The 21842-nt window shown below is 47.1% G+C and overlaps 1 protein-coding gene across 5 annotated transcripts in view; it reads right to left on the reverse strand.

Annotated features, from left to right (window-relative positions):
* The window catches only part of Otof (otoferlin), an 85868-nt gene that overhangs the window by 59948 nt on the left and 4078 nt on the right, over positions 1 to 21842 (reverse strand). For all 5 annotated transcript variants that reach the window (XM_042696663.1, XM_042696662.1, XM_042696659.1 and 2 more), the window contains exon 2: positions 12555 to 12613. In XM_042696663.1, coding sequence (XP_042552597.1) covers positions 12555 to 12613 — 59 coding nt within the window. The remainder of the gene's footprint in view (positions 1 to 12554; positions 12614 to 21842) is intronic.

Genomic DNA, 21842 nt, shown 5'->3' on the forward strand with positions numbered 1-21842 from the left:
GACCTCAGCAGGAACTTCTGGTTCCCTTGGAGGGCTGGGAAAGTGTGGTGTAGCCAGGGTGTCGCAGGCCCCTGGGCAACAGCAGACCATGGGTGGTGAGCCTAGTTTTGGCCTGTGCCGACTGAAGTTCTGTGTTTCTAGCTTTCCCCATAAGAGTCATGCTGACTGGTCCAGGCTCTGCCCCAACCACCCTTCATTTTTTACTGCGGATGTCAGGGACTGATTTTAGTGTTTTGATGTTATGATGGTCAGACTCCTGTTATCATCTTCCTTCCTTCTTTCTCTTTCTTTTTCTTTCTTTGTTTCTTCCTTCCTGCCTGCCTGCTTTCTTTCTTTCCTTCCTTCCTTCTTTCCTTCTTTCTTTCTTTCTCCCTTTCTTTCTCTCTTTCTTTCTCTCTTTCATTTTCTTTCTTTCTTCCTTGTACTGTAACTTGAACTCAGGGCCTCACAAACTCCCTTAGCTTTTTGCTCTAGGTTGTTGCTCTACCACTTGATCCATACCTCCACTTTGAGCTTTTTGCTGGTTAATAAGAGTTAAGAGTCTCTTAGATTTGTCTGCTTGGGCTGGCTTCAAACTAGGATCCTTCCATCTCAGCCTCCTGAGTAGCCACCAACACCTGGCTCACCTCATTGTTTTTCAATTTATACTCTTGAGTCTTCCCTAAAGTGATAGCAATGATAAAAAGGAACTTGAGTGGGATTTTCTTCAAAGCTCTAGAATTAGCAACCACAGCCCAACATAAGGGTTAAAAGACGCTGAGTACCCCATTCTCCAGGAGAGCCAATGATGGGCAGAGCCTGGTGGCTCTCTGGGGCTTCGTCTGAGGCCCCGTCATACCCCAGCCCTCACTGAGCCCTCCTCCCTGGATCGCAGCTCAGGGAGCAAGGGCCAGACAGAAGGAATGGCATCTTAGGTTCAGTTTTTGTGATATTCCTTGGAGCAATAGCTAAGAGAGATTAGGCACCTATGAAGCAGACACAGCTCTCAGCATCTGCTGCCAGTGGATGAGCTGGCCTGTCCCCTGTCACTACAGGGAGGGAGCCTGGCATGCCTCTGGTGTGTGTGGCAATATGTAGTTTACCTTCTATGGACCAAGAGGGCTGGTCAAGATGGTCAGATGACACATCCAGAGGACACTGGGGGCTAGACCCCCAGTGGCAAGGGCTGGGGTGGGATGGAGCCAGGGTTCCTAGATGGGGATCCATATTATGAGGTGGGTTGTTTAGGGTTCCCACAGAATCCTCCAGTGTCTGTGCAGAAACCAATGCCCACAAACCTGCATTCCTAGTGGCAGGCAGGGGCAGGCCAGAGCTTGTCAGAGATACCCAGAATGAGACCATGCTGCCATGGAGTGGAAGGGGGGCCTGAGCTGGGGTGCCCCCATTTTGAGTCTTGTGCCCCAAGCATGAGAGAAGAGAAGAGGAGCAGGTAGAAACATGTGGCAGATCGGAGTCTCCACCCCTCCGGGCTGGACTTGGAGAACAGGATAACCCATAGGCTCACAGGGCTGCTCGAGGCTGTTGAAAGATGGTGCAGGGGGGTTTTACAGAGCAGATAGAAGGTGATGCCTTTTTGTAGGGATGTGGGGAGCCAGGGTCTCGCTATATAGCCCACAGGGTCTCACTTTATAGCCCAGGCTGATCATGAACTCGCTTCAGACTTCTGAGTGCTGGGATTGCAGGTGTATGCTACCATGCCCAATCTGACTTTTTATTTTTAAATGTTCTTCTTATATCCTAACGCATTTAGACTGCTCAAGAGTCCAGGAGTCAATACTAGCAATAGCAATGTTTCTTATGAAGGACTGTTCCTTAGGCTGTGATCTCAAATTTGTATGTATATTAATTCATTTGATCTTTAACAACAGCCTAGGAGTCTGAAAAGTCCTTGCGTCATGGACAGAGGAGCCAGAGCTCCAAGAACTGGCACAATTCAGCTGGCAGCTGAGTGGGCACTGGGGTTGGGGGAAGCGGGGACTTCTGGGAGTCCACTGTGCAAGGTGGGACTTCCTTCTCCCAATTGGAACTCAATATTGGGTCGACAGGCCCAGCCTGGCACTCACTCCCCTTCAGGACTGATCAGGGGCCTCCTGATGTGGGCACGGGAAGGAGGAAGATGCAACAGAAAGAGGGGGACTCTGCAGTGGTTAGGATGAGGGTCTGAGCAGGGCAGATGGCTTCTCCCCTCCCCCACAACAAGAGACAGGTGGCCTGGTGGCCCATGGGCCTCATTAAGCAGCTTCAGCTCCAGCTGTCTGATTCCTGTGGCAGCTCAGCGCAGCAGAGCATACGGTCTTCTTAATGAAGTTGCTTGTATGGGGCTGCAGGGAAATAAAACAACTCTGAAAAGCTTAAGTCATTAGCCACGGCCAAGGGAGAGCGCGGAGATGTCTATAGACTAGCTTTCTTGGGAGGAAGGACACAGGGCACTTAATCCACCAGTGGGCTGGGAAGAGGCCTGCACTGGAAGGCCAGAAGGATGGGGAGAAACAGGAGGTGATTTGTAGAAATTGTACCCACAGGAGGAGGCATCAAATGGTGCAGTGATTTAATGAGGTGGACACAAGGGCCATAGCAAAAGCATTTCAGGGGAAAGGAGTAGACGGAGGCCAGTTCATTGAACTGCACCACAGCAGTGGACAAGCAGAGGGAAGCTGCTGGACTTCTGCTTGTCCACTGCTGGGATGCAGTTGAGTGAATTTTGGGTACACAAAGGCCCATTCCATGTGTCAGCCTGCCAAGTGAGAGCCGGGGGGCTAGGGGAATGACTCAAGGGGAAGCGTATCTGGAAACGTTTCCAGAGCCTTTCCAGGAACTTCTGGTACAGAATGAGTGTTTCCAGGAAGGAACCTGTCAAGAGGAACATGAGGACAGAAATGACCAGTGCTCAGTGCCACCAAGCCGGCTCAGAGGTTTCCAGGGAGAGAGACTAAGTCTCCAGTGAGTCATAGAAGCTTCTCCTGTCTCTAAGTTCTTCCACCTCTTAAATGCACCTCACTTTTCTCTGTTTATCTGGACTCTATGCTCACTCATGTCTTATTTTGCTCCTTTCCTGTTCTAGTCCTCATCACCTAACCAAGTTCATTTATCTTCTACTGGTTTTGTGTCTCTGCCCCGCTCTCTCTCTACCTCTGTCTGTCTCTCTCTTACTTTGTTTCTCTGTCTGTCTGTCTGTCTGTCTCTCTTTCTCCTGGCTATTAGACTCATTTCTAGAAGCTGTTAGAAATCCTAGGCCTGGCATTGTGAGTGATTAATAGCATCTCTGGGTAAAAGGGTATAATGCCTCACCATCAGTCGCCATTTGCCATGCTATGTATGATTCAAGCCCTCACCAGATGCCAAACACCCATCAGGCATTGCGACTTCCCAATCTTTAGAACTGTCAGCCAAATAAACTTCTCTTCTCGACAAATTACTCTGTCGCAGGTACTTGGTCATAGCAACAGAAAACAGACTGAGGCAAATATCTGTCTCATGGAACTGAGACAGATCTCATTTGGTTGAGGGAACCAAATGGAAGCACACAGGTGACGGTTTTGAAAGGAACACAGCGTTGCAAAGATGAGAAGAATTGTTTTTTTAGTCTCTGTTTTTCCCTTGGGAGTTCTGGACATGCCTGTAAGCCTCCTGGCCTTTCCTCGGCTCTGTTTTTTCTCTTCTTCACTTTCTACCTCAGCCTGTTGATTTCTCTTATTTCCAAAAAAAAGAGACAGCCAACAGCATCCTCACCCTGATTTCTCCTTGTCTTATTGTTTGTTGTCACTTGCTTTCCTCGAGCTGGAGTGAATACATACATGGCAGAGAGCACAGCAAGATGAGATGTGAGCATCTGAGAGTTTAAGGGGCTTTAGGGGTCCATGGTTCATCACCCCCATGCCTCCTAACAACACTATGTAAACCGTGAACCCTCTTGCTGAAGGGAAAAGGTTTCCTTCCGGAAACCGCTTCTCACTAGGAGCCAGCTCCAGCCACATGGTGAGGATGCACGATGCTGCAAGGGGAGAGGGAAAAGGCACTCAGGGCATGCAGTTGGTTCCTCAGATTTGTCTGCCCCAGCTGGCTTTGAACCTGGATCCTCAGATCTCAGCCTTCTGAGTAGCTAGGATTACAGGTGTGGAGCAATCAGTGCCTGGCCAGGTCTAGTTTCTTGGTGACAGACACATGAGGTGGCTTGATGCTTCTGGACATCGCCAGCAAGAATCGAACCACTGAAGGGGATGTCTTCTATTTCTGAGGAGTGCCCTGAAAACTGGGCCAAGAAAATCCAACCCTCCACCTAAGACTCTACTTCATCTCATCCCCAAACCCCAGGGTGTATGCTTGGTCCCCCTGGAGAACTCAGGTAACAGCTAAGCCAAACATGGCTGCTGAAGAAGTCACAAGCCAGAAAACCTCACTTGGAGGTACTCATTGACTCGGTACCTTCTTGTGCGCCAGGTCCTGGGCAAGGGATGTGGGGGTACAGGGTGTTTCTCAGTCCTGGGGATGTCCCTGGAGCAGAGAAGTGGGTGCCTTGGCTAGGGGGAGAGAAAGAGAACCTGAGAGGAGTCCCGGGGGCCTGTGAGTGACCGACCCAGTTCACCAGCTCCAGGCTTGGCCTGACCTGGCTGCTTCTGGCCAAGGTGCAGTGTTTCACATGCTATCGGCCTCAGGATCTGGGACTCTACAGACAGGTTTCCCTGCCACATGCTGGAGAATGACATGGATTATGCCTAGCTCCGTCACTGACTGGGCCTGGAACCATCCTCAGTGAGCAAGATAGCATCCTTAAAGGAGAGTCTTCTACACGTTTTGGAGGCAAGGAAGGTGTGCTGCAAAGATCTGATGTGTAATGGACAGAGGCAGTCATGAGAGCTGAAATTCAGGTCTAGGTTCAAGTGCCATGCTTGTGGTCTTGGGAAGACTCATTTTGCTCACTGTAAAACAAGGTGGTTAGACTAAGTGGCCTACTGAGATTCCTTTAAGTGATCCTATCTGCCTTGGCTCCTTATCTTGACAGGCCAAAGCCAAGAGCTCTTGCAGACAACCTCTCCTGCTGTCTTCTGCACGTGGGCACAGGCCGTTAGTGGCCGGTGCCAGTCCATTCATGCTCACACCTGCCCATGCTAGGCCAATGATGAAAGGACAAGCGCCTGCTCCCATGGAACTCACAGCCCTGACTTCCAAGTGCCGGCAGAAGTGGGCGCCTGGGGCCCGCGGTCCATCTTTACCTGTACTGTGTCCATCTCACCACTAGGCTGTCTGTGTCTCTTCAGGGTAAGATTCAGTCTTTTCTTGTCTACTTTGCAAGTGGCTGTAGGCCCTAAAATCAGATAGACTTGGGTTCAAATCCTGGCATGATTCCTTTTGAGGCCAATTATGCCCATTTAGTGAGTTCTAATGAGGAGAGTACTTGGCAAAGCTCTCCTTCCTCCCTGCCACGTTTGAAGTGCTCAGTAAAGTAGTTCTTAACATGATTACAGTACTCAAGTACTGTTGTTATTCTGGCCTGGCCTGGCCTGTGTGTTTGATATTTGAGCCAAACTAGACTGGACTGAAGTACACTGAGTGTAGCCACCAGGCTCTCCCAGGCACAAAGTCTGAATCCTTCTCTGGGTCTGTCTGTCCGTCTCTCTGTCTCTCTCAGTCTCCCATCCAGAGTTGTAGTCTAAGTGGAGGCTCTCGGGTTGCAGCCTCTGGGAAAGGGGACACCACCAGGGCTCTGCCCCCATTGTTAGAGGAGCATTGTCTTTCTTCCCTATCATTTCCTGCTCACTCAGGTTGCTCAGCTCTAGCCCCTGCTGCCTCTCACCCTTGTGTGAGCTGAGGTGGGCCCCCCTTGCTTGGAATCCATCTTCTCAGTAGGACAGACAGGGACATTGGCTTTCTTGCCTTCCATTTCACTTTGTTGCCTTGCCGACACTCTGTGAGGCAGCAGGAACAAGGGGAGACCCCCCCCCATCCTACAGAGGGGAGCCTGAGGCTGGGGAAGCTGCCACAGCATGGGAGCGAGCTTGGGGCTCCGGACTCCCAGCTGTGCAGACTTTGTGTCTCTAAGCCCATCCCAGAAAGGGCCCTGTGAACAGGGAGAGGAGAGAGAAAGACTCTGGGAGGCTGGAGGCTTAGAAGTTTCTCTCGCAGGACTGTTCTGGAACCCTGACAGACTGGTTCTGCAAGGAGAGGCAGGGGAGTATGGGATTTGGCTGCCGGGGGTGGGGGGGGGCAGGTACAGCCACAGGCTCTCTGGGGGACAGGAAGGGTGTCTCCTATCTGGCAGGGCCATGTTTCAGAGAGAGAGATTTGGAGGCAAGGTGCACACAGACAGCCCAGCTGGGGTTTACACCTGGAACAGCTTCCTGGTGCTGCACCCAGAGAGTGTCCAACCCACTCTTAGGGTGGACTCAGAACCCTGGCATGACCCCTTCCTCTTGTCATGTTGGTAAGGACACTCGCTCTCTGGGCCTAGAGGTCATCGTTTATGGAATATTGTAGGGACTTGATGGCAGAGGAATGGCACTGGGGGAGGCTTGCTGCTCTTGGGAAGGGGGTTAGCCTGCTAATAGTTGTCTATATTAGGGAGGCAAATTATCTCTTCAGGCCCTGACAGGGGCTCCCCAGCCCTTCTCCCCAGCTAGAAGGGTAGGGAGTCAGGGCATTTAAACCCTCTAGCATCCTGTCTTCACACTGCTGTGTACCAACTGGGTCCCTAGGGGACAACTAGGAACTTCCCTCCCCCCCACACCTTGTGGCCACTTCAGATTCTGTCAGAGCATCTGTCACAACTCTCTAGGGGCAAGTGATCCCATCCTAAGCAGAGAGTTGGTGGGGGCGCAGAAGAGACATCTCTACCTGATCCATGTTGGGCAGCCCAGCGAAGAGGAAGGACACGATGATTAACTTTGAATGTCATGTATATGTGTGGCTCAGATGTCCCAGATGCACTGCATGGAAAGAGGGGGCCAGTGCCCTTGGAAAGGGTATTGGGTTGCTCCCAGGCTAGGGCCTGGGCTGACATGTCCCCTGGGAGTCTCAGAAGGAGGGAGAGGGATGCTATGCCTGGCTGATTGAGGGCAGAGGTGCAGGGAGTGAGGCCTGTGAGGAACTGGGGCATGGCCTGACTAAGGAAATGAGGTGGGGCACTGGGTAGGGGGAGGGTGCATTGGGGCCAGCCTGAGGCTTCACAGCCATTTAGTATGCAGAGATGCCCCCGCCAGGTTATAGTCTTGCACAGCCAGGGGACAGAGATACCCCCCACCCCCACTGCTAGTGAGGAATCCAGCTATCCAAGGAGTTGCAGGGTCCCACCCAGGGTGAAAGACAAAAGGGATCTGTCGGGGAAATAAGGATAAAGAGTGGAAGACGGAACATGTGGCAGATAATGTGTTCCCTCATGGCACTTCTTGTTCCCATAGTGCTTCAGGCTCTGGCTCAAACACTTTTTCTTCCCACAATGCCCTGGGTGTCTGCTCAACCAAGGAAAAGAGCTGGAGTAGCGCATGCACAAGTCATCAGCACAGAGCCCAGGGGAAGAGATATGAAAGAGCCTGGGACTATAATAACCACTTTCTGAAAGCACTCCATTAGACTCTTTTTGGGGGCCCATCTCCAAATAGAGGGGCTCCCTACTTTGCTTTCAAGTTTTCCTTTCACTTTCAAATAAACGTAGTCTGTTTACTTGATCCCTGTCCTGCCTTTGAATTCTTTCATGGGCAGAGAAAATGAATCAAGAGGGGAAGAACTGGCAGCTATGTGCTTGGTGAAGCTGGGAGAGGACACAGCCCAAGGACAGTGATGGTCCACGGCTTCTTCTGAGCCCTAGGGAGAAGGTGGAGGTCTTCCTTCCTCTGCCTCCAGGTCAGCCTATGGACCCAGCTACAGCGTGAGGGGCTTGGGCCTAGGGTGTGAGGAGAGAGCTGGTTCTGGGTGGTTCCTTGGCCTAAGTGGCTCAGGTCTGCTTCAAGTCAAGCAGGTCGCCCTCCATAGCCCAAAACAGTGAGAGATGAAAGCCAGGAGGAAGTGTAAAGCCATTCTGGAGGTCACACAGAGATTCCGGTTTAGGCCAAGATGGTGACTTAGGACAGCAGCAAGTAGAAGATATGGATTCCAGAAAGTAAGGAACACAGGGACAAAACTCCAGCTGTTCAGGCTGGAGTCTGGGAGGTGGGAGGCTGCCAGATAGGAGGGAAAGAGCAGGTGGTGGGGTTAGGCTGGAAGAATACACTTCTAATTTTCCTTGGGCTCCTGCCATGGCTCCTTCCTTATTAAAATTGTAACAACTGCCCTGCTTGGGTGAAGAAGGACTGATAAAAAAAAATAGATATTGAGGGCTGGGAATGTGGCTTAGTCGTAGAGTGATTGCCTAGCAATCATGAAGCCCTGGGTTCGATTCCTCAGTACCACAGAAAAATCCAGAAGTGGTACTGTGGCTCCAGTAGTTGGTGTTAGCCTTGAGCAAAAGAAGCGCAGGTACAGTGCCCAGGCCCTGAGTTCAAGCCCACTACTGGCAAAAAAAAAAAAAAAAAGATATTGATAGGCCACCATCTCATATCCTGTCTCATGGAAAAGCAATTTGCTAAACATCTAGACTGTCTCCTGTCCACTATTTTCCCTCAAGAGAGGAGACCCTGACTTAGGTAAAAGATTTCTGTGGCAACTGGTTCTCACATCTGCCCTCCTTTTCAACCCAGAGGACCCACACATATTGGTATTCAGTGTCTGCCCAAAACTTGTTACCACACAGTGCTTGCTACTGGAAACTTGCACAGAACAATGATACCTGGAGAGAGCACAGCTCTTATAGTAGAGACAGCACACTGGGAGTTGTTACCAGCCACAGCAGGAAGAGTTAAATGGGCCATTCAGAAGTGTATTAGCAACATAAACTATTAAAAAGAACAAATGAGTAAATGGGAATAGCAGTGTGAAGAACTCCCTTAGAAGGCAACAGAAAGGACTGTGAAGCAAGTAGCTCGGAGAGGTGGCAGCAGGGTGGAGAAGCACTGAGATCTGATGGTTCAAGTTGCAGAAAAGAAAATTACATTTTAAAAAATCCATGGAAAGGCTGAGTATCTATGGCTCATGGCTATACTCCTAGCTACTCAGGAGGCTGAGATCTGAGGACTGTGGTTTGAAGTAAGGCTAGGTAGGAAAGTCTAGGAGATTCTTAGCTCTAATTAACCACCAAAAAAGCCAAAAGCAGAGCTATGGTCTAAGTGGTACAACACCAACCTTGAGCAAAAAAGTTAAGGGATAGTGCCCAGGCCCTGAGTTCAAGCCCCAGTACTGATACACACTTACACAAATCAATAGAAGGAGTATTTGAAGAAACAATTGTCTACAATTATTGAAAGACAGAAGGCCATAGATTTGAAAGGGCTACAAGACAGGAAGCATAAGAAAAACCTACCATTAAACCCATTATATATTTAAACTTAAGAATATCAAAGGCAATGAATTACATTTTTCCCTTTCTAGAGAGAAAGGGAAACTCACCCACAAAATTTTTCAAATCAGATGTGTGTCGGCCTGCTCAGCAACACCAAGAAATAATACTTTGGAAATTGGAAAGAAAAGATCTTTGAATCTAGATTTGTATGTCTAGCAAAACCCTTAAAGTTGAAAAAAAGGGGGAAAAAAATCTCAGATTCTCAGAACTTTGGAAAGCATACTACAAAAAAGAACCGAATCTAGAATGCTTTTGAAAGAAAGAGTCAAAGAAGGAAAACAAATCCGAGAGAGACAAGATCAAGAGATCTGAGAAGTAGAGGTGGCCAGAGATCCTGGCAAAGACTATGCCTTAAAAACAAAGCAAACAAAAAGCAGTAAGAACAAATAGAAGAAAAAGAGACGGCAGGTCCTTAAGAACTCAGAAATTTTAATCTAGACAATTGAACATGAGGCTGAGATGGGGAAGGCCCAGAGGCATGAGAGATTATTCAAGTTTTTACATTAGGGGAAAGCCATAATAAGCAATTTCTGTGAGTTCTCAACAACGTAGCTAGGGTAACTACTTTGAACATATGCAAGTTTTCAACTACTAGGAGAAAGCCTGCTCCAGTCAGTGGCTAGCTGGAAAGGAAAAAAGGAGAAACAAAGTAAGTTTGTTAGAATAGAAATTGAGCAACATAAAATAAGATACTGAAAGAAATAAGCTGAAGACAACACAATGGTAATAAATGATCAAATTTATCAGTTAAAAACACAAATACACTGGGCACTGGTGGCTCAAACCTGTAATCCTAGCTATTGAGGAGGCTGAGATCTGAGGAAAGTCCATGAGACTTATCTCCAATAAACTATGCAGAAAAAGCCAGAAGTAGCACTATGGCTCAAGCAAAAGAAGCTTAGGGACAGTGCCCAGGCCCAGAGTTCAAGTCCCAGGACTGACAACAAAAAAAGACAGAAACACATTGGGTAATAGGAAATTAGATCTAATAATAGATCTAATAAACTTAAGTTTTAAAATATGGAGATATTGAAAATAATAAGAAAAAAGATATACTAGACAAATAAACCAAAGTAAGATAAGATTAGTAATCTTAATGTTTGATAAAGTAGAAGTTAATGTAAAGAATACATAATGGACAAGAAGAGATGTTACTGAGTAGTACCTGGAAAAATAGACAGCCATAGCTATTCTGAATGCATAAGCAAGTTAGTAATACATTTTTTTTTGCCAATACTGGGGCTTGAACTCAAGATCTCACATTATCATTTGGCCTTTTTCACATATTGTTGGTGCTCTAGCCCTTGAACCAGGCCTTCACTTCTCACTATTTGATGGTTATTTAAAGATTCTCTGAGATGTGTCTCTTTGGGCTGACTTTGAACTGGAATTCTAAGTTCTCAGCCTTCTGGGTGGCTAGGATTATAGGCATGAGATGACAAGCATCTGCATATTTCCAGAGTTCATCAGAACTAATAAAACTTCAGGGAGAAAAACACAATCCAAATTGTAGTTACACTATGTTGAAAATGAACTCTACAGCTTGTGAGCAGGGGTGGGAAGGAAAAACTGAGAGAGAGGGAAGGGAAGGGTGACATTGTCTAAAGAAAAGTATGCTCATTATCTGATTTATGAAACAGTAACCGCTATACATCACCATTATAATAACAATAAAAAAGTAAAAAAATGTAGTCAGAGATTTTATTACAAGTATCTCTGAGGCCGCTAAGCCAAATTAAGCAAAGAAAACAAAGCAGAAAATGCAATTATTGAATAATATAATCGGCAAGCTACAGCTTCATTAATATTGAATTATTTATAGAACTCTACACTGAACATCTTCCTTTGAAGCAGAGGGCCATTCATGAGCATGAGTAGACTGTAATAAAACGTTCCATAAATCCCAAAGGATCGATATCACATAGACTAGGTTTATTGATCACAATGCAAATGACAAAATGAAGAAAATGAGAGCTTAAAAAGTCATATGTTTGGAAACTAACATTTCCTTATAACTCTTGGGCCATCAAGGAATAAAATAAATGTTTAAAGTGGAATAATAATAATAATAAACACTATGTGTGAAATTCATTAGGACAGAGTTAAAGCTGTTTGCAGAGTAAAATGTACAGCATAAAATAAACGGCAGATTTGAGATTGTTCTGGTCTTCATATGACAGTATGACTTTGAAGACTCAGTTTGCTCCGACTTTTAGTTTCCTCAACCTGCTTTAAAAAAGGGGTGGGGGTGGGGTGGGGTGTATATGTGTGTGTGTGTGTGTGTGTGTGTGTGTGTGTGTGTGTGTGTGTGGAGGGGGCTGGGAAGGTGGCTTAGTGGTAGAATGCTTGCCTAGCATGCATGAAGCCCTGGGTTTGATTCCTCAGTAGCACCTAAACAGAAAAGGCCCGAAGTGGCTCTGTGGCTCAGGTGGTAAACTACCAACCTTGAGCAAAAGAAGTTCAGGGACAGCAACCCAGACCCTGAGATCAAGCCCCAAGACTGATACACACAAAAAGATGGTTATATATGGAGGGAAAGAATGGCAATAATAAAAAAGAATGGCAATAAAGAGTATGTATGTACCAGAACGTGTGTGTGTGTGTGTGTGTGTGTGTGTGTGTGTGTGTGTGTGTGTGTGTTGTAACAGCTCCATCACAGAAATCTGAGCTGAGGTGCAGAGGATCCTCTTAGGGTGTGAATTCTGTGTGAGGCTGCCATTATTGAAACCCAGATGGGTTTGCAGACATCCTTCAAGGACTCTGAGAAGCACTGGGGAGGACCCCCTGCTTCTGCCCATGAGGCCTTTTGCCAATGGCTCACATTCAAGCGCATGAACAGGCCCAGACTGAGCAGTGGCCATGGGGCTGGGCCTGGCCTGCTGTTCTGTGCCTGGCCTGCTTTTTGGGCCTCCTCTGGGCAGAGGCTCCTGAGAGGGTTCTGATTGGAGGATGCACTACCCCTCCCGCCCCCATCTCCTTCCAGGAAGCTGCCAAGAGAAGAGGTGCTCTGAGCAAGCCAGCCACTCAGAGGCTGGAGTCAATGGACACCCCAGAGGGCAGGGAGGTATCCTTGCTCCTGTCTGGGTCAGGGCCACAGGACAGGAGTCAGGAGGGGTCGCAGGCATCCTACCTCATCGAAGTCAGCCACATCCTCGCAGTTTTCCAGGACCCGGGAATAAAAGGACTGCCCTGTGTGGGGAAGAGAGGAGACCCTAGAGTCAGACCTGTAGACGATGGGCTGGGATCACACCTCCAGCTGGGAATTGGTTGTTTTGTGCTGGTGTTCTCAGCTTTTTAGCTGAGGTTGCTGTCTCTACCTCTTGAGCCATACCTCCACTTCTGGGATTTTTGCTCCTTAATTGAAGATAAGAATCAGATATATCTGCTCCAGCTGGCTTCAAACTGATCCCCTGATCTCAGCCTCCTGAGTAGCTAGGATTACAATGTGAGCCACATGGTGCCTGGCCTGGGAGTCATCTTAACAATATCTGACGCATAGAAACACGTGGTATGAACTGTGGGACCCCACAGCTCTATAGTTCTCTCCAGGGTAAGGTGAGTCCCTTTGTGACCTCTTAGTAGCCCTTGAAGTCAGCAGGTCAAAGGCTATTAACTCCAAATGGAGTACTAAAGCCTGGAAGGCCCAGCCTGGTCAGAGGCGAGGTGGGAGTGGACCCCAGGGCTCTTATTTTATCTCACCCCTTCCCAGGGGTGAGTTTCAGACTCCTTCTGCAGCTCACCATCCATGCTGGCTGTCTTGAGTCGAACTATCACAGCAGAAATCTGGTCCAGTGGGCACTGAGCTCTGGCTGTTGAATGGGGGGGAGGGGGGAAGGGGGCGGGTCCTGTGGAACCTCTCCCTTCTTTGACAATGTCCTCAGCTATCCCCAGGGACAAGGCCTAAACAAGGCCTGGGACAAGTGAGCCCAAAGAAGAGGGCCTGTCTCAGTCTCCCCAAGAGACACCTGGGACTGCTCTGGGAGACTTGGGCTTTGTCCCAGATGACTCCACCTTTCTGTAGCCACTTCAGGTATCTCTACTCAGGTCCTTGAGGTGCCCAGCCTCTACCCATGAGAGCCCAGGCAGAGCCTAGTACCCCTGTGCTGGCTAGCATGACTGTACCGAGTCTGTAGCTAGGATAGGACACTGTGTGTGCCAGCACACCCTTTTTCTGTCAGAAGTACCGCGCTTACCCTGTTGGGCCAGTCTCTGCAGCATAGCCCTAAAAACAAGCCTCATTCTGATGGCTCCATTTTGTCTGCTGGTGTTTCCTATCTTGAGTAGAGCAGGCTGAGCTAGGTTTTACCAAGTTAGTAATATTAAAGACTGCTGCCAGGTGGCCAGGGCAGTTCACAGCCCAAGAATGCCAGAGAGCAGTGGAGAGATGCTGGTTGCTGTTGGCTCCAGCAGCTAGAAGAGCAGGGGGTGGGCACAGTACCATGAATATGACAAGCTGAGAGCCGCTGGCCCTCAAAGCTCCGAGGTGCTAACTAAGACAGCTACTCTTTGCCAATTCAGAATTTCTAGCCAAGTTGAGCAGAATCTTTGGCCAATTGATAACCAGTCAAATCCCAGTCCCCTGTCCTCAACACCCATGCGCCTGTCCTTTCCACCCTGGGACTTAAGGTAGAATAATGGCCCCAATCCATAGGATTTCCACCCTCAGGGGGCTGAAGAGGAAGCTAGGGGATCAGAACAGGCCCCAATTCAAGCTCATACAATACATATCTCATGATCCAAGCTTGCACAGAATACAGAAAACACAGAGAAGCAGAGTAAGTACTGTTTTAGATATGGGGTAGACTTCATGAGAGGGAATTACAGTTTTTATAAGGAGAAAACCAGAGAGAAAGGTATAGGTTAAAAATTATTCTCGGGCTGGGAACGTGGCTCAGTGGTAGAGCCCTTGCCTTGCATGCCTGAGGCCCTGGGTTCGATTCCTCAGCACCACATAAGCAAAAAGAAAAAAGCCGGAAGTGGCGCTGTGGCTCAAGTGGTAGAGCACTAGCCTTGAGCTGAAGAGCTGAGGGACAGCGCCCAGGCCCAGAGTTCAGGCCCCATGACCGGACCCCCCCCAAAAAAAATTATTCTTCTCAATTAACTTATTATTCTCTGTTACCACCCTCCAAAAAAGTATCATGACAGGGACCTGCTTATTTTTTTAAAATATAAGAACTAATTATATGAATATATTTTGTATGTGCATAAACAAAGACTACGAACCAGTAAAAGAGGTTATTAGTGGGGCAAGGAGGAGTTTTATTACAAGTGGCATCTTTGGAGTTTTTACTGTACATTGTAAACATATGTATGCGTTTTGCTGGAGATCAAACCCAGGGTCTTGCATATGCTAGGTAAGTGTTCTACTTTTGAGCTACATTCCTATTGATAAAATAAATTTTTGATTTTATTTTAGTTTTTATTTTTTGTCAGTCGTGGGGCTTGAACTCTGGGCCTGGGCGCTGTCCCTGTGCTCTTCAGCTCAAGGCAAACGTTCTACCTCTTGAGCCACAGTGCCACTTCCAGTTTTCTAGTGGTTTATTGGAAATCAGAGTCTCACAGACTTTTCTGCCCGGGATGGCTTTGAACCATGATCCTCAGATCTCAGCCTCCTGAGTAGCTAGGATGACAGGCGTGAGACACCGGTGCCCAACTTAAAACAAAAATTTTTATAATGATTATGCTTTACTTTTGTAATCAAAAGAAAAAATGCTTTTAAATCCCTATCAACTTAAATCAGCCATCCATTTTGTAGAAGGAATGTCTCTTGATTGAATCTAGTCAGGGTAGTGTCACTAATGGGCAGGGCTAAAGGCCAAGACAGGCCTTGGCCTGGGAGGACAGGCTATGACCTCTTCCCACAGAAGTCCAGGCCACCCCAGGCAACAGGCTGAGGCAGTGGGGAAGGAGGCCAGCCTACTCCCAGAGGAGCCCCGTCCACTCCCCAGGCCCTCTTTGCCTCATCTGTTGAATAAGAGGTCTCTGAGCCCAAGTGGTTCTTAGCATTCAGGAGCTAGTCCTAGTTCAGTTCAGAGCCAGACGCTGATTAGAAAGAGACAGGTTTGATCTTGGGCCCACAGAAACACAGTAAGGTAGGAGAAGGTGTGTGTGTGTGTGTGTGTGTGTGTGTGTGTGTGTTTGTGTGTGTGTGTATGTGTACGTGTTGCAATGTTTAAGAAGCTATAAATCAGGACCTATCCACACACAAAATAGATGTAAGTAGACAAAAAGGGAAAGAGAATCTTTAGCACTAGCCAAGGACAGAACAAAACAAAAGAATAAAAAAGCAAAATCTCAGCCAATCTCAGCCATACCACTTCAAGGCAGCCAGTGGAGGAAGGAGAATGAAAGACGGTGCCTGAGCCTTGTGCTTCCTTTAATTTTCTCCACAAGTCTCTCTCTCTCTCTCTCTCTCTCTCTCTCTCTCTCCCTCTCCCTCTCTCCCTCTCTCTCTCATATTCTCATATTCTCTCTCTCCCTCTCTGCCCTCCTCTCTCTCCCTCTCTGTCGATCTGTCTCTGTCTGAGTCTCTCTCTCTCTTTCTCTCTCTCTCTCTCTCTCTCTCACATACACACACACACACACACACACACACACACACACACACACACACACCACAAATTGCCAGTCAGGTGAGCACAGCTGTGCATTGGGCTTCTCCCAGGATCCCTGGCTGTGAATAATCAAAGTTCTTTTCATCCTGGAATGGCTTAATGAGGCTGGGATATGGTGATGCCCAAAGGCCTCCAGGAATGAAAAACTGGGGAGCCTAAGCTGAAGAAGGTGGGACAGGGTCCTCCAAGGTGATATTGAGTTCAGATGTGTGTAAAGCACTGAGGCTCAAAGGATCCACTGATTACACATTTCCCACAGCCACAGGAGAGAGGAAGTAAAATACAGTGAAATGACTCATTGCAGGATTTATACATCACCGCTCTGAAAATGGTCTAGAGCCTCATTCACTTGAGCTCCGGGGATGCAGTAGTGGTGAATGTTGCCAACAGGAGCAGCCAATAAGCTTTCTCTTTCTCTCTGTCTTATCTGTCTGTCTCTTAGTCTCTCTTCTCTCGAAACAAATCAATCATACAGAAACAGTGGCATAGCCAACTTACTAAGGAAGCAAAATACCTTTAGGCATTTTTTTCAGAGCTTCTTTTGCTAGTCCTGCTGGAGCACAGCCAGAGGACCTCCAGCCAGCATCCAAGTTATTACTGGGGGCTCTAAGCCCATCTTTTTTTTTTCTCTTTGCCAGTCCTGGGGCTTGAACTCATAGCCTGGGCACTGCCTCTGAGCATTTTTGTTCAAATATAGCACTCTACCACCTGAACCACAGCTCCACGTCTGGATTTTTTGGTGGCTAATGGTAGAGAGAATCTCATGAACTTTCCTGTCCCAGCTGACTTTGAACCACAATCCACAGATCTCAGTCTCCTCAGGATTACAGGCATGAGCCTCCACTATCTGACTTAACCCCATCTTGTTTGATATCTACTCCACCCATCACCAGCCTTATTGACACTTTGGCTTCATTTTATGTGGCCTTCAGACAAAACTGAAAAATCCCAATACCCACTCACCTTTCTTGCCACAGGGAAGACTGTGGATAAAGCTAGAGAGGAAAGACCCTCTCCCCCTGGGTGGATAGGCTCTTTGTGGCTCAAGTGAGAAGGCTGGGCAGAAGACTGAACAGAATCCCCCTTCTTCTGTTTTCCCTGGCTTACTGGGCTGTTTGGTTTAAAGTAAACTCATCCCTGAGCCTATCAATGAAGAGAAGCATTACAGATCGGAGCTCTAAAGTGTATTAAGTGCCATGACATCAAATAAGCCCATCTCCACGCAGAGGCCTGAGGAGCCCAAGGCTGAACAGAGTACTTTTATGCCATTTCTATTTAAAAAAAAAATACCCATCCTGCCACTATCTCCCTGAATGCAGGTACGGTGAATGCTTGTATGACATGCAGGGTGTCGTGATGGCTTCTCACAGGAGGGGATCAAGGGGCACAAAAATGCCCCATGTGCCCAGAACAGCGCCCTTTCCAGATAGTTTGACCGGCTAGAGTTTTGAGAAAAGGCCGGCTGGGAGGGGGCAACCCCACGTGCCCTTTGCTTTCCACCGGCAGCGAAGGGGTTTGGCTCTCCAGCTCTGTGTCAGCCCTGCCATTTTGCCCCTAGAGGAGGCGGGACATATAAAGATAATTGGAATCCGGGTACTGTGGCTAAGAGCTTATTCCAATCAGCAAGGGCGAGTGTCAGCTATGGAAAAGGCTTTTATATAAGGCAGAACTAGGTGGTTGGCTTGTAAAAAGTGAGGCCTCAGGAGAACTGGCAGTCTTAGCAGCTCAAGGCAAACATTGTCCAGGCAGAGTAAGGACACTGGGAGAACAGTGGACTCTAGACCTCTAGAAGGAGCAGGAGTAGCTCCGGGGGAAGAGAATATGTTCTAATGCTCAAAAGCCTGAAGGAGAAAGGGGAATGATGGAGCTGGACACAGCATGGTGGGTCCCGAAGGTGACAGGAGGCATGAGAGGTTTGTCCTCACAGGAGGATCAAAAAGGGAGCTGCCAAGAGCCCAGAATGCAGTGGTCAGTATGTTAGGGGAAGAAGTCCAGGGCCAAATCCTCTCAGTATTGCAGCCTTGTCAGCACTGGGTCCTCTGGCCACTGCTTCAGCGGTGCTTGCCCGTGATGCCTGGTATGAGCTGAGAAATAGAGCACAGTGCTTCTTGCCACTTGGCCCTACCGATGGTCCTTTCTTTGCCTTAATTAAAACCAGAAAAGCAGGCTAGGAATGTGACTTAGTAGTAGAGTGCTTGCCTAGCATGCATGAGGCTCTGGGTTCGATTTCATGGTACCATATAACCAAACCATAAATAACTAAAATTAGTGTTTAGAAAAACAACAAAGCTTCGCTACTTGAGTTGCCTGAATGGGTGGTTCAGAGCCAGCAAGCGGGACAAGCCCTTTGGCCAGGCCACCATGAGTCCCAGCACCTGCTCTCCCTCTGTACCTCCAAGGGGGCCTCTGAAAACTGTCTTATTGCCTTCATCTCTCCCCCTGAGATCAGACTGTTTCTTTGAAGGCTAGCTGTTCCCACAGCGCACCAGGAAATAGGGCCTAGGCTTCCCAGCATGCATGCAAGACAAATAGCCAGGCCTTGTCAGGTGTGGGCAGGGCACACATGTCTGGGATCCCAGGAGCAGATTCTCCAACCTTTGGGATCTCAGCCTCATCATTTGTACAGTCTGTAAGCTTAAGTTCTGGGAATATGTGATGATGATCAGCAAGATGAAGAGGAGCCTGGCTTTCTTTTTCTGATACTAGGGATTGAACTCAGGACCTTGTACTCGCTAGACTGACACTTACTTATCTGAGCCATACTTATATCACAAGAAGCTGATTTTGTTTGTTTTATGTGTATGTGGGTGCTAGGGTTTGAACTCATGTCCTGAGTGCTATCCCTTACCTTTCCCACTTGAGCCACAGCTCCCACTTCTGGCTTTTCTGTGGTCCATTGGAGATAAGATTCTCACAGACTTTCCTTGCCTGGACTGGCTTCGAATCACAACCCTCATATCTCAGCTTCTGAGCAGCTAGGATTACATGCATGAGCCACCAGTGGCCAGCCAAGAGTGTGTTTTTGAGACAGAGTGGAGAATCAAGTCCTTTATAGGAACACAAGGGGTTCAGTAGAACAGTTATAGCCCTTGGCACCCAGTGTCCAAGTTCAAATCCCGGCTCTACCACTTGGCCTTGGTGAAGCTGTTGAACTTCTTTTTGTCTTATTCTCTCCATCCACAAAAACAGAGGCGGTGACAGTGTTTAGAAGCAGCGCCTGCCCAGTGTCTGATCCAGAGTAGGAACCAGAATGGCTATGTGGAGGAGTCCGGGCTTTCCTTTAGGCCTCAAGTTATGTGCTTTACCTACAAATAGTCTGTTCTCCTCTGAGTCACATTTGTAGCAGAGGTTTAGAAACATATATTCACATCTTTTCCTCATCTGTGGTAATATTGTTCAAGTTTTAGGTATTTTAGCTGTGGGATTATCTTGTCTTTTTTTTTTTTTTTTAACTTGGTAAACCTTACATTAGCAGATCTTAAGGAGAGGTCTTTTTTTTTTTTTTTGTACTGGTCCTAGGGCTTGAACTCAGGGCGTGGATGCTATCCCTGAGCTTTTTGGCTCAAGGCTAGTGCTCTACCACTTTGGTCCACAGCTCCATTTCCAGCTTTTTTGGTAGTTAATTGAATATAACCCCTGGCTGTGCTGGGTTTGAACCTGGATCCTTAGATCTCAGTCTCCAGAGTAGCTAGAATTAGAGGCCTGAGCCACCAGTGCCCAGCTAAGCTTCCCATTCTTGAACTTTCCAGGTTTTGGCTCTCAGATCTAGTGTGGCTAGAGGAGAAGAGAGGGGGATGCAGTTCCTAATACAATGACCTAATACAATGTGAATACTACACTGTAATGTTTAGAGAATGACAAGACACACACACACACACATAAATATACTCAGCACAGATGCCATTCAATCCTCAGTCGGTTGTATCTGTGGATAGAGAACCCAATTCATTCATTTATTATTGCTATGCAATATTCCATTGTGTGGATATACTATAACTTGATTCATCCTTCTGCTGATAAGACTTTTGGGTTGTTTCTGACATTGGGCTTTTATGAGGAAAGCTGTTGTAAATAGTCTTATAAAAAGATCTTTTTTGTGGACATGTAATTTCATTTCTCTTGGGGAAATACCAAAGAGCAACAATATTGCTGGGCCATAGGAGAGGTATCTGTGTACTTCTTATTTCTGTATTACTCACTTTACAATCCTATCAGCATTGTAAAAATAGTTTCAACCAAGCCAGGCACTGGTGGCTCACACCTATAATCCTAGCTACTTAGGAGGCTGAGATCTGAGGATCATCGTTTAAACCCAGCCTGAGCAGGAAAGTCCACAAGACTCTATCTCTAATAAATTACCAAAAAACTGGAAGTGGAGCTTTGGCTGAAGTGGTAGAGTGCTAGCTTTGAGTAAAAGAGCTCCGGGGATAGTGCCCAGGCCCTGAGTTCAAGCCCCAGAACCAGAAAACAATGAAAAAGTTTCAGCTGTTCCACATTCCACCAACACTTGGCTCTTAGACTTTTCAGCCACTTTTGTGCATGTGAAATACTATCTCATTCTAATTTTAATCATAACTTCAATGATGTTAACCACATTTTCATGTGTTTTTTGGTCACTTGAATATCTTAGTCTGTGAAGTGTCTATTTCAATCTTTTGGCTATAACCTTAATGTTCAGTATTTCTGGAATAAGCACACTGTGAGCTGGATTTTTTAAAAATATAAGTGCCCATTATCTAATTGAAAAAGAATCCTCTCAATTCCTAGTCTGCTGAGGGTTCTTCTCATGATGGGTGTTGTTTTGGCAAATGTTTTTTATGCATCTGTGGATATGTCCTGTGGGTTTTTTCCCTTTATTGTGTTAACATGGTTTAGTAGTTTGGAGTTTCTTCTTCTTCTTCTTATTTGTCAGCCATGGGGCCTGAACTCTGGGCCTGGGCACTGTCCCTCAGCTCTTCAGCTCAAGGCTAGTGCTCTACTCCTTGAGTCACAGCACCACGTCCTGCTTTTTCTGCTTATGTGGTTCTGAGAGATTGAACCCAGGGCCTCATGCATGCAAGGCAAGCACTCTACCACTGACCCACCTTCCCAGCCCCAGGTTTATTATTTTTGAACTGACCTTGAATTCTCAGGGCAAAACTCATTTTCTATAATGTGTTATATTTATATGTTACTGCTCAGCTAGCTAATCTTTTGTTAAGGACTTTTACTTCTGTGTTTGAGAGTTACTGTGTGTGTGTGTGTGTGTGTGTGTGTGTGTGTGTGTGTGTAAGTCTTGTCAGTTTTGTGGATTTTTAAAATTTTCTTTTTTTGGTCATCAGGCTTAAACTCAGGACTTGGGCACTCTGAGCTCTACCACTTTGAGCCATAGCACCATTTGCAGTTTTCTGGCCATTAATTGGAGATGAGTCTCACAGACTTTCCTGCCCGGGCTGGCTTTGAACCATAATCCTCAGATCTCAGCCTCCTGAGTAGTTAGGATTACAGGTGTGAGTCACTGGTACCTGGCTAGGTTTATGGTTTATAAAGTGAGTTGGAAAGCTTCCTCCTTCTCTGTTTTCTACAGGAACTTATATATGATTGCTTCTTCCTTAAATGTTTCTGAGCATGTATCAGTGAACTTTCTAGATATAAAGTTCTCTGCAGGAAAGGAGTTCATTGCCATATCATCACTATTATTACAAATTCAATTTCTCTAGTAGATTTTGGGCTCTTTAAGTTTTCCATTTCTTTTTGTGTCAGTTTTGGTAATTCCTCCCCTCATCCCCAAGGATTTGGTCATTTTATCTGAGTTGTGGAATTTA

The sequence above is a fragment of the Dipodomys spectabilis genome, unplaced genomic scaffold, assembly GCF_019054845.1.
Source record: "Dipodomys spectabilis isolate Male_0828 unplaced genomic scaffold, ASM1905484v1 ptg000210l, whole genome shotgun sequence".
In the NCBI taxonomy this organism is placed as follows: Eukaryota; Metazoa; Chordata; class Mammalia; order Rodentia; family Heteromyidae; genus Dipodomys; species Dipodomys spectabilis.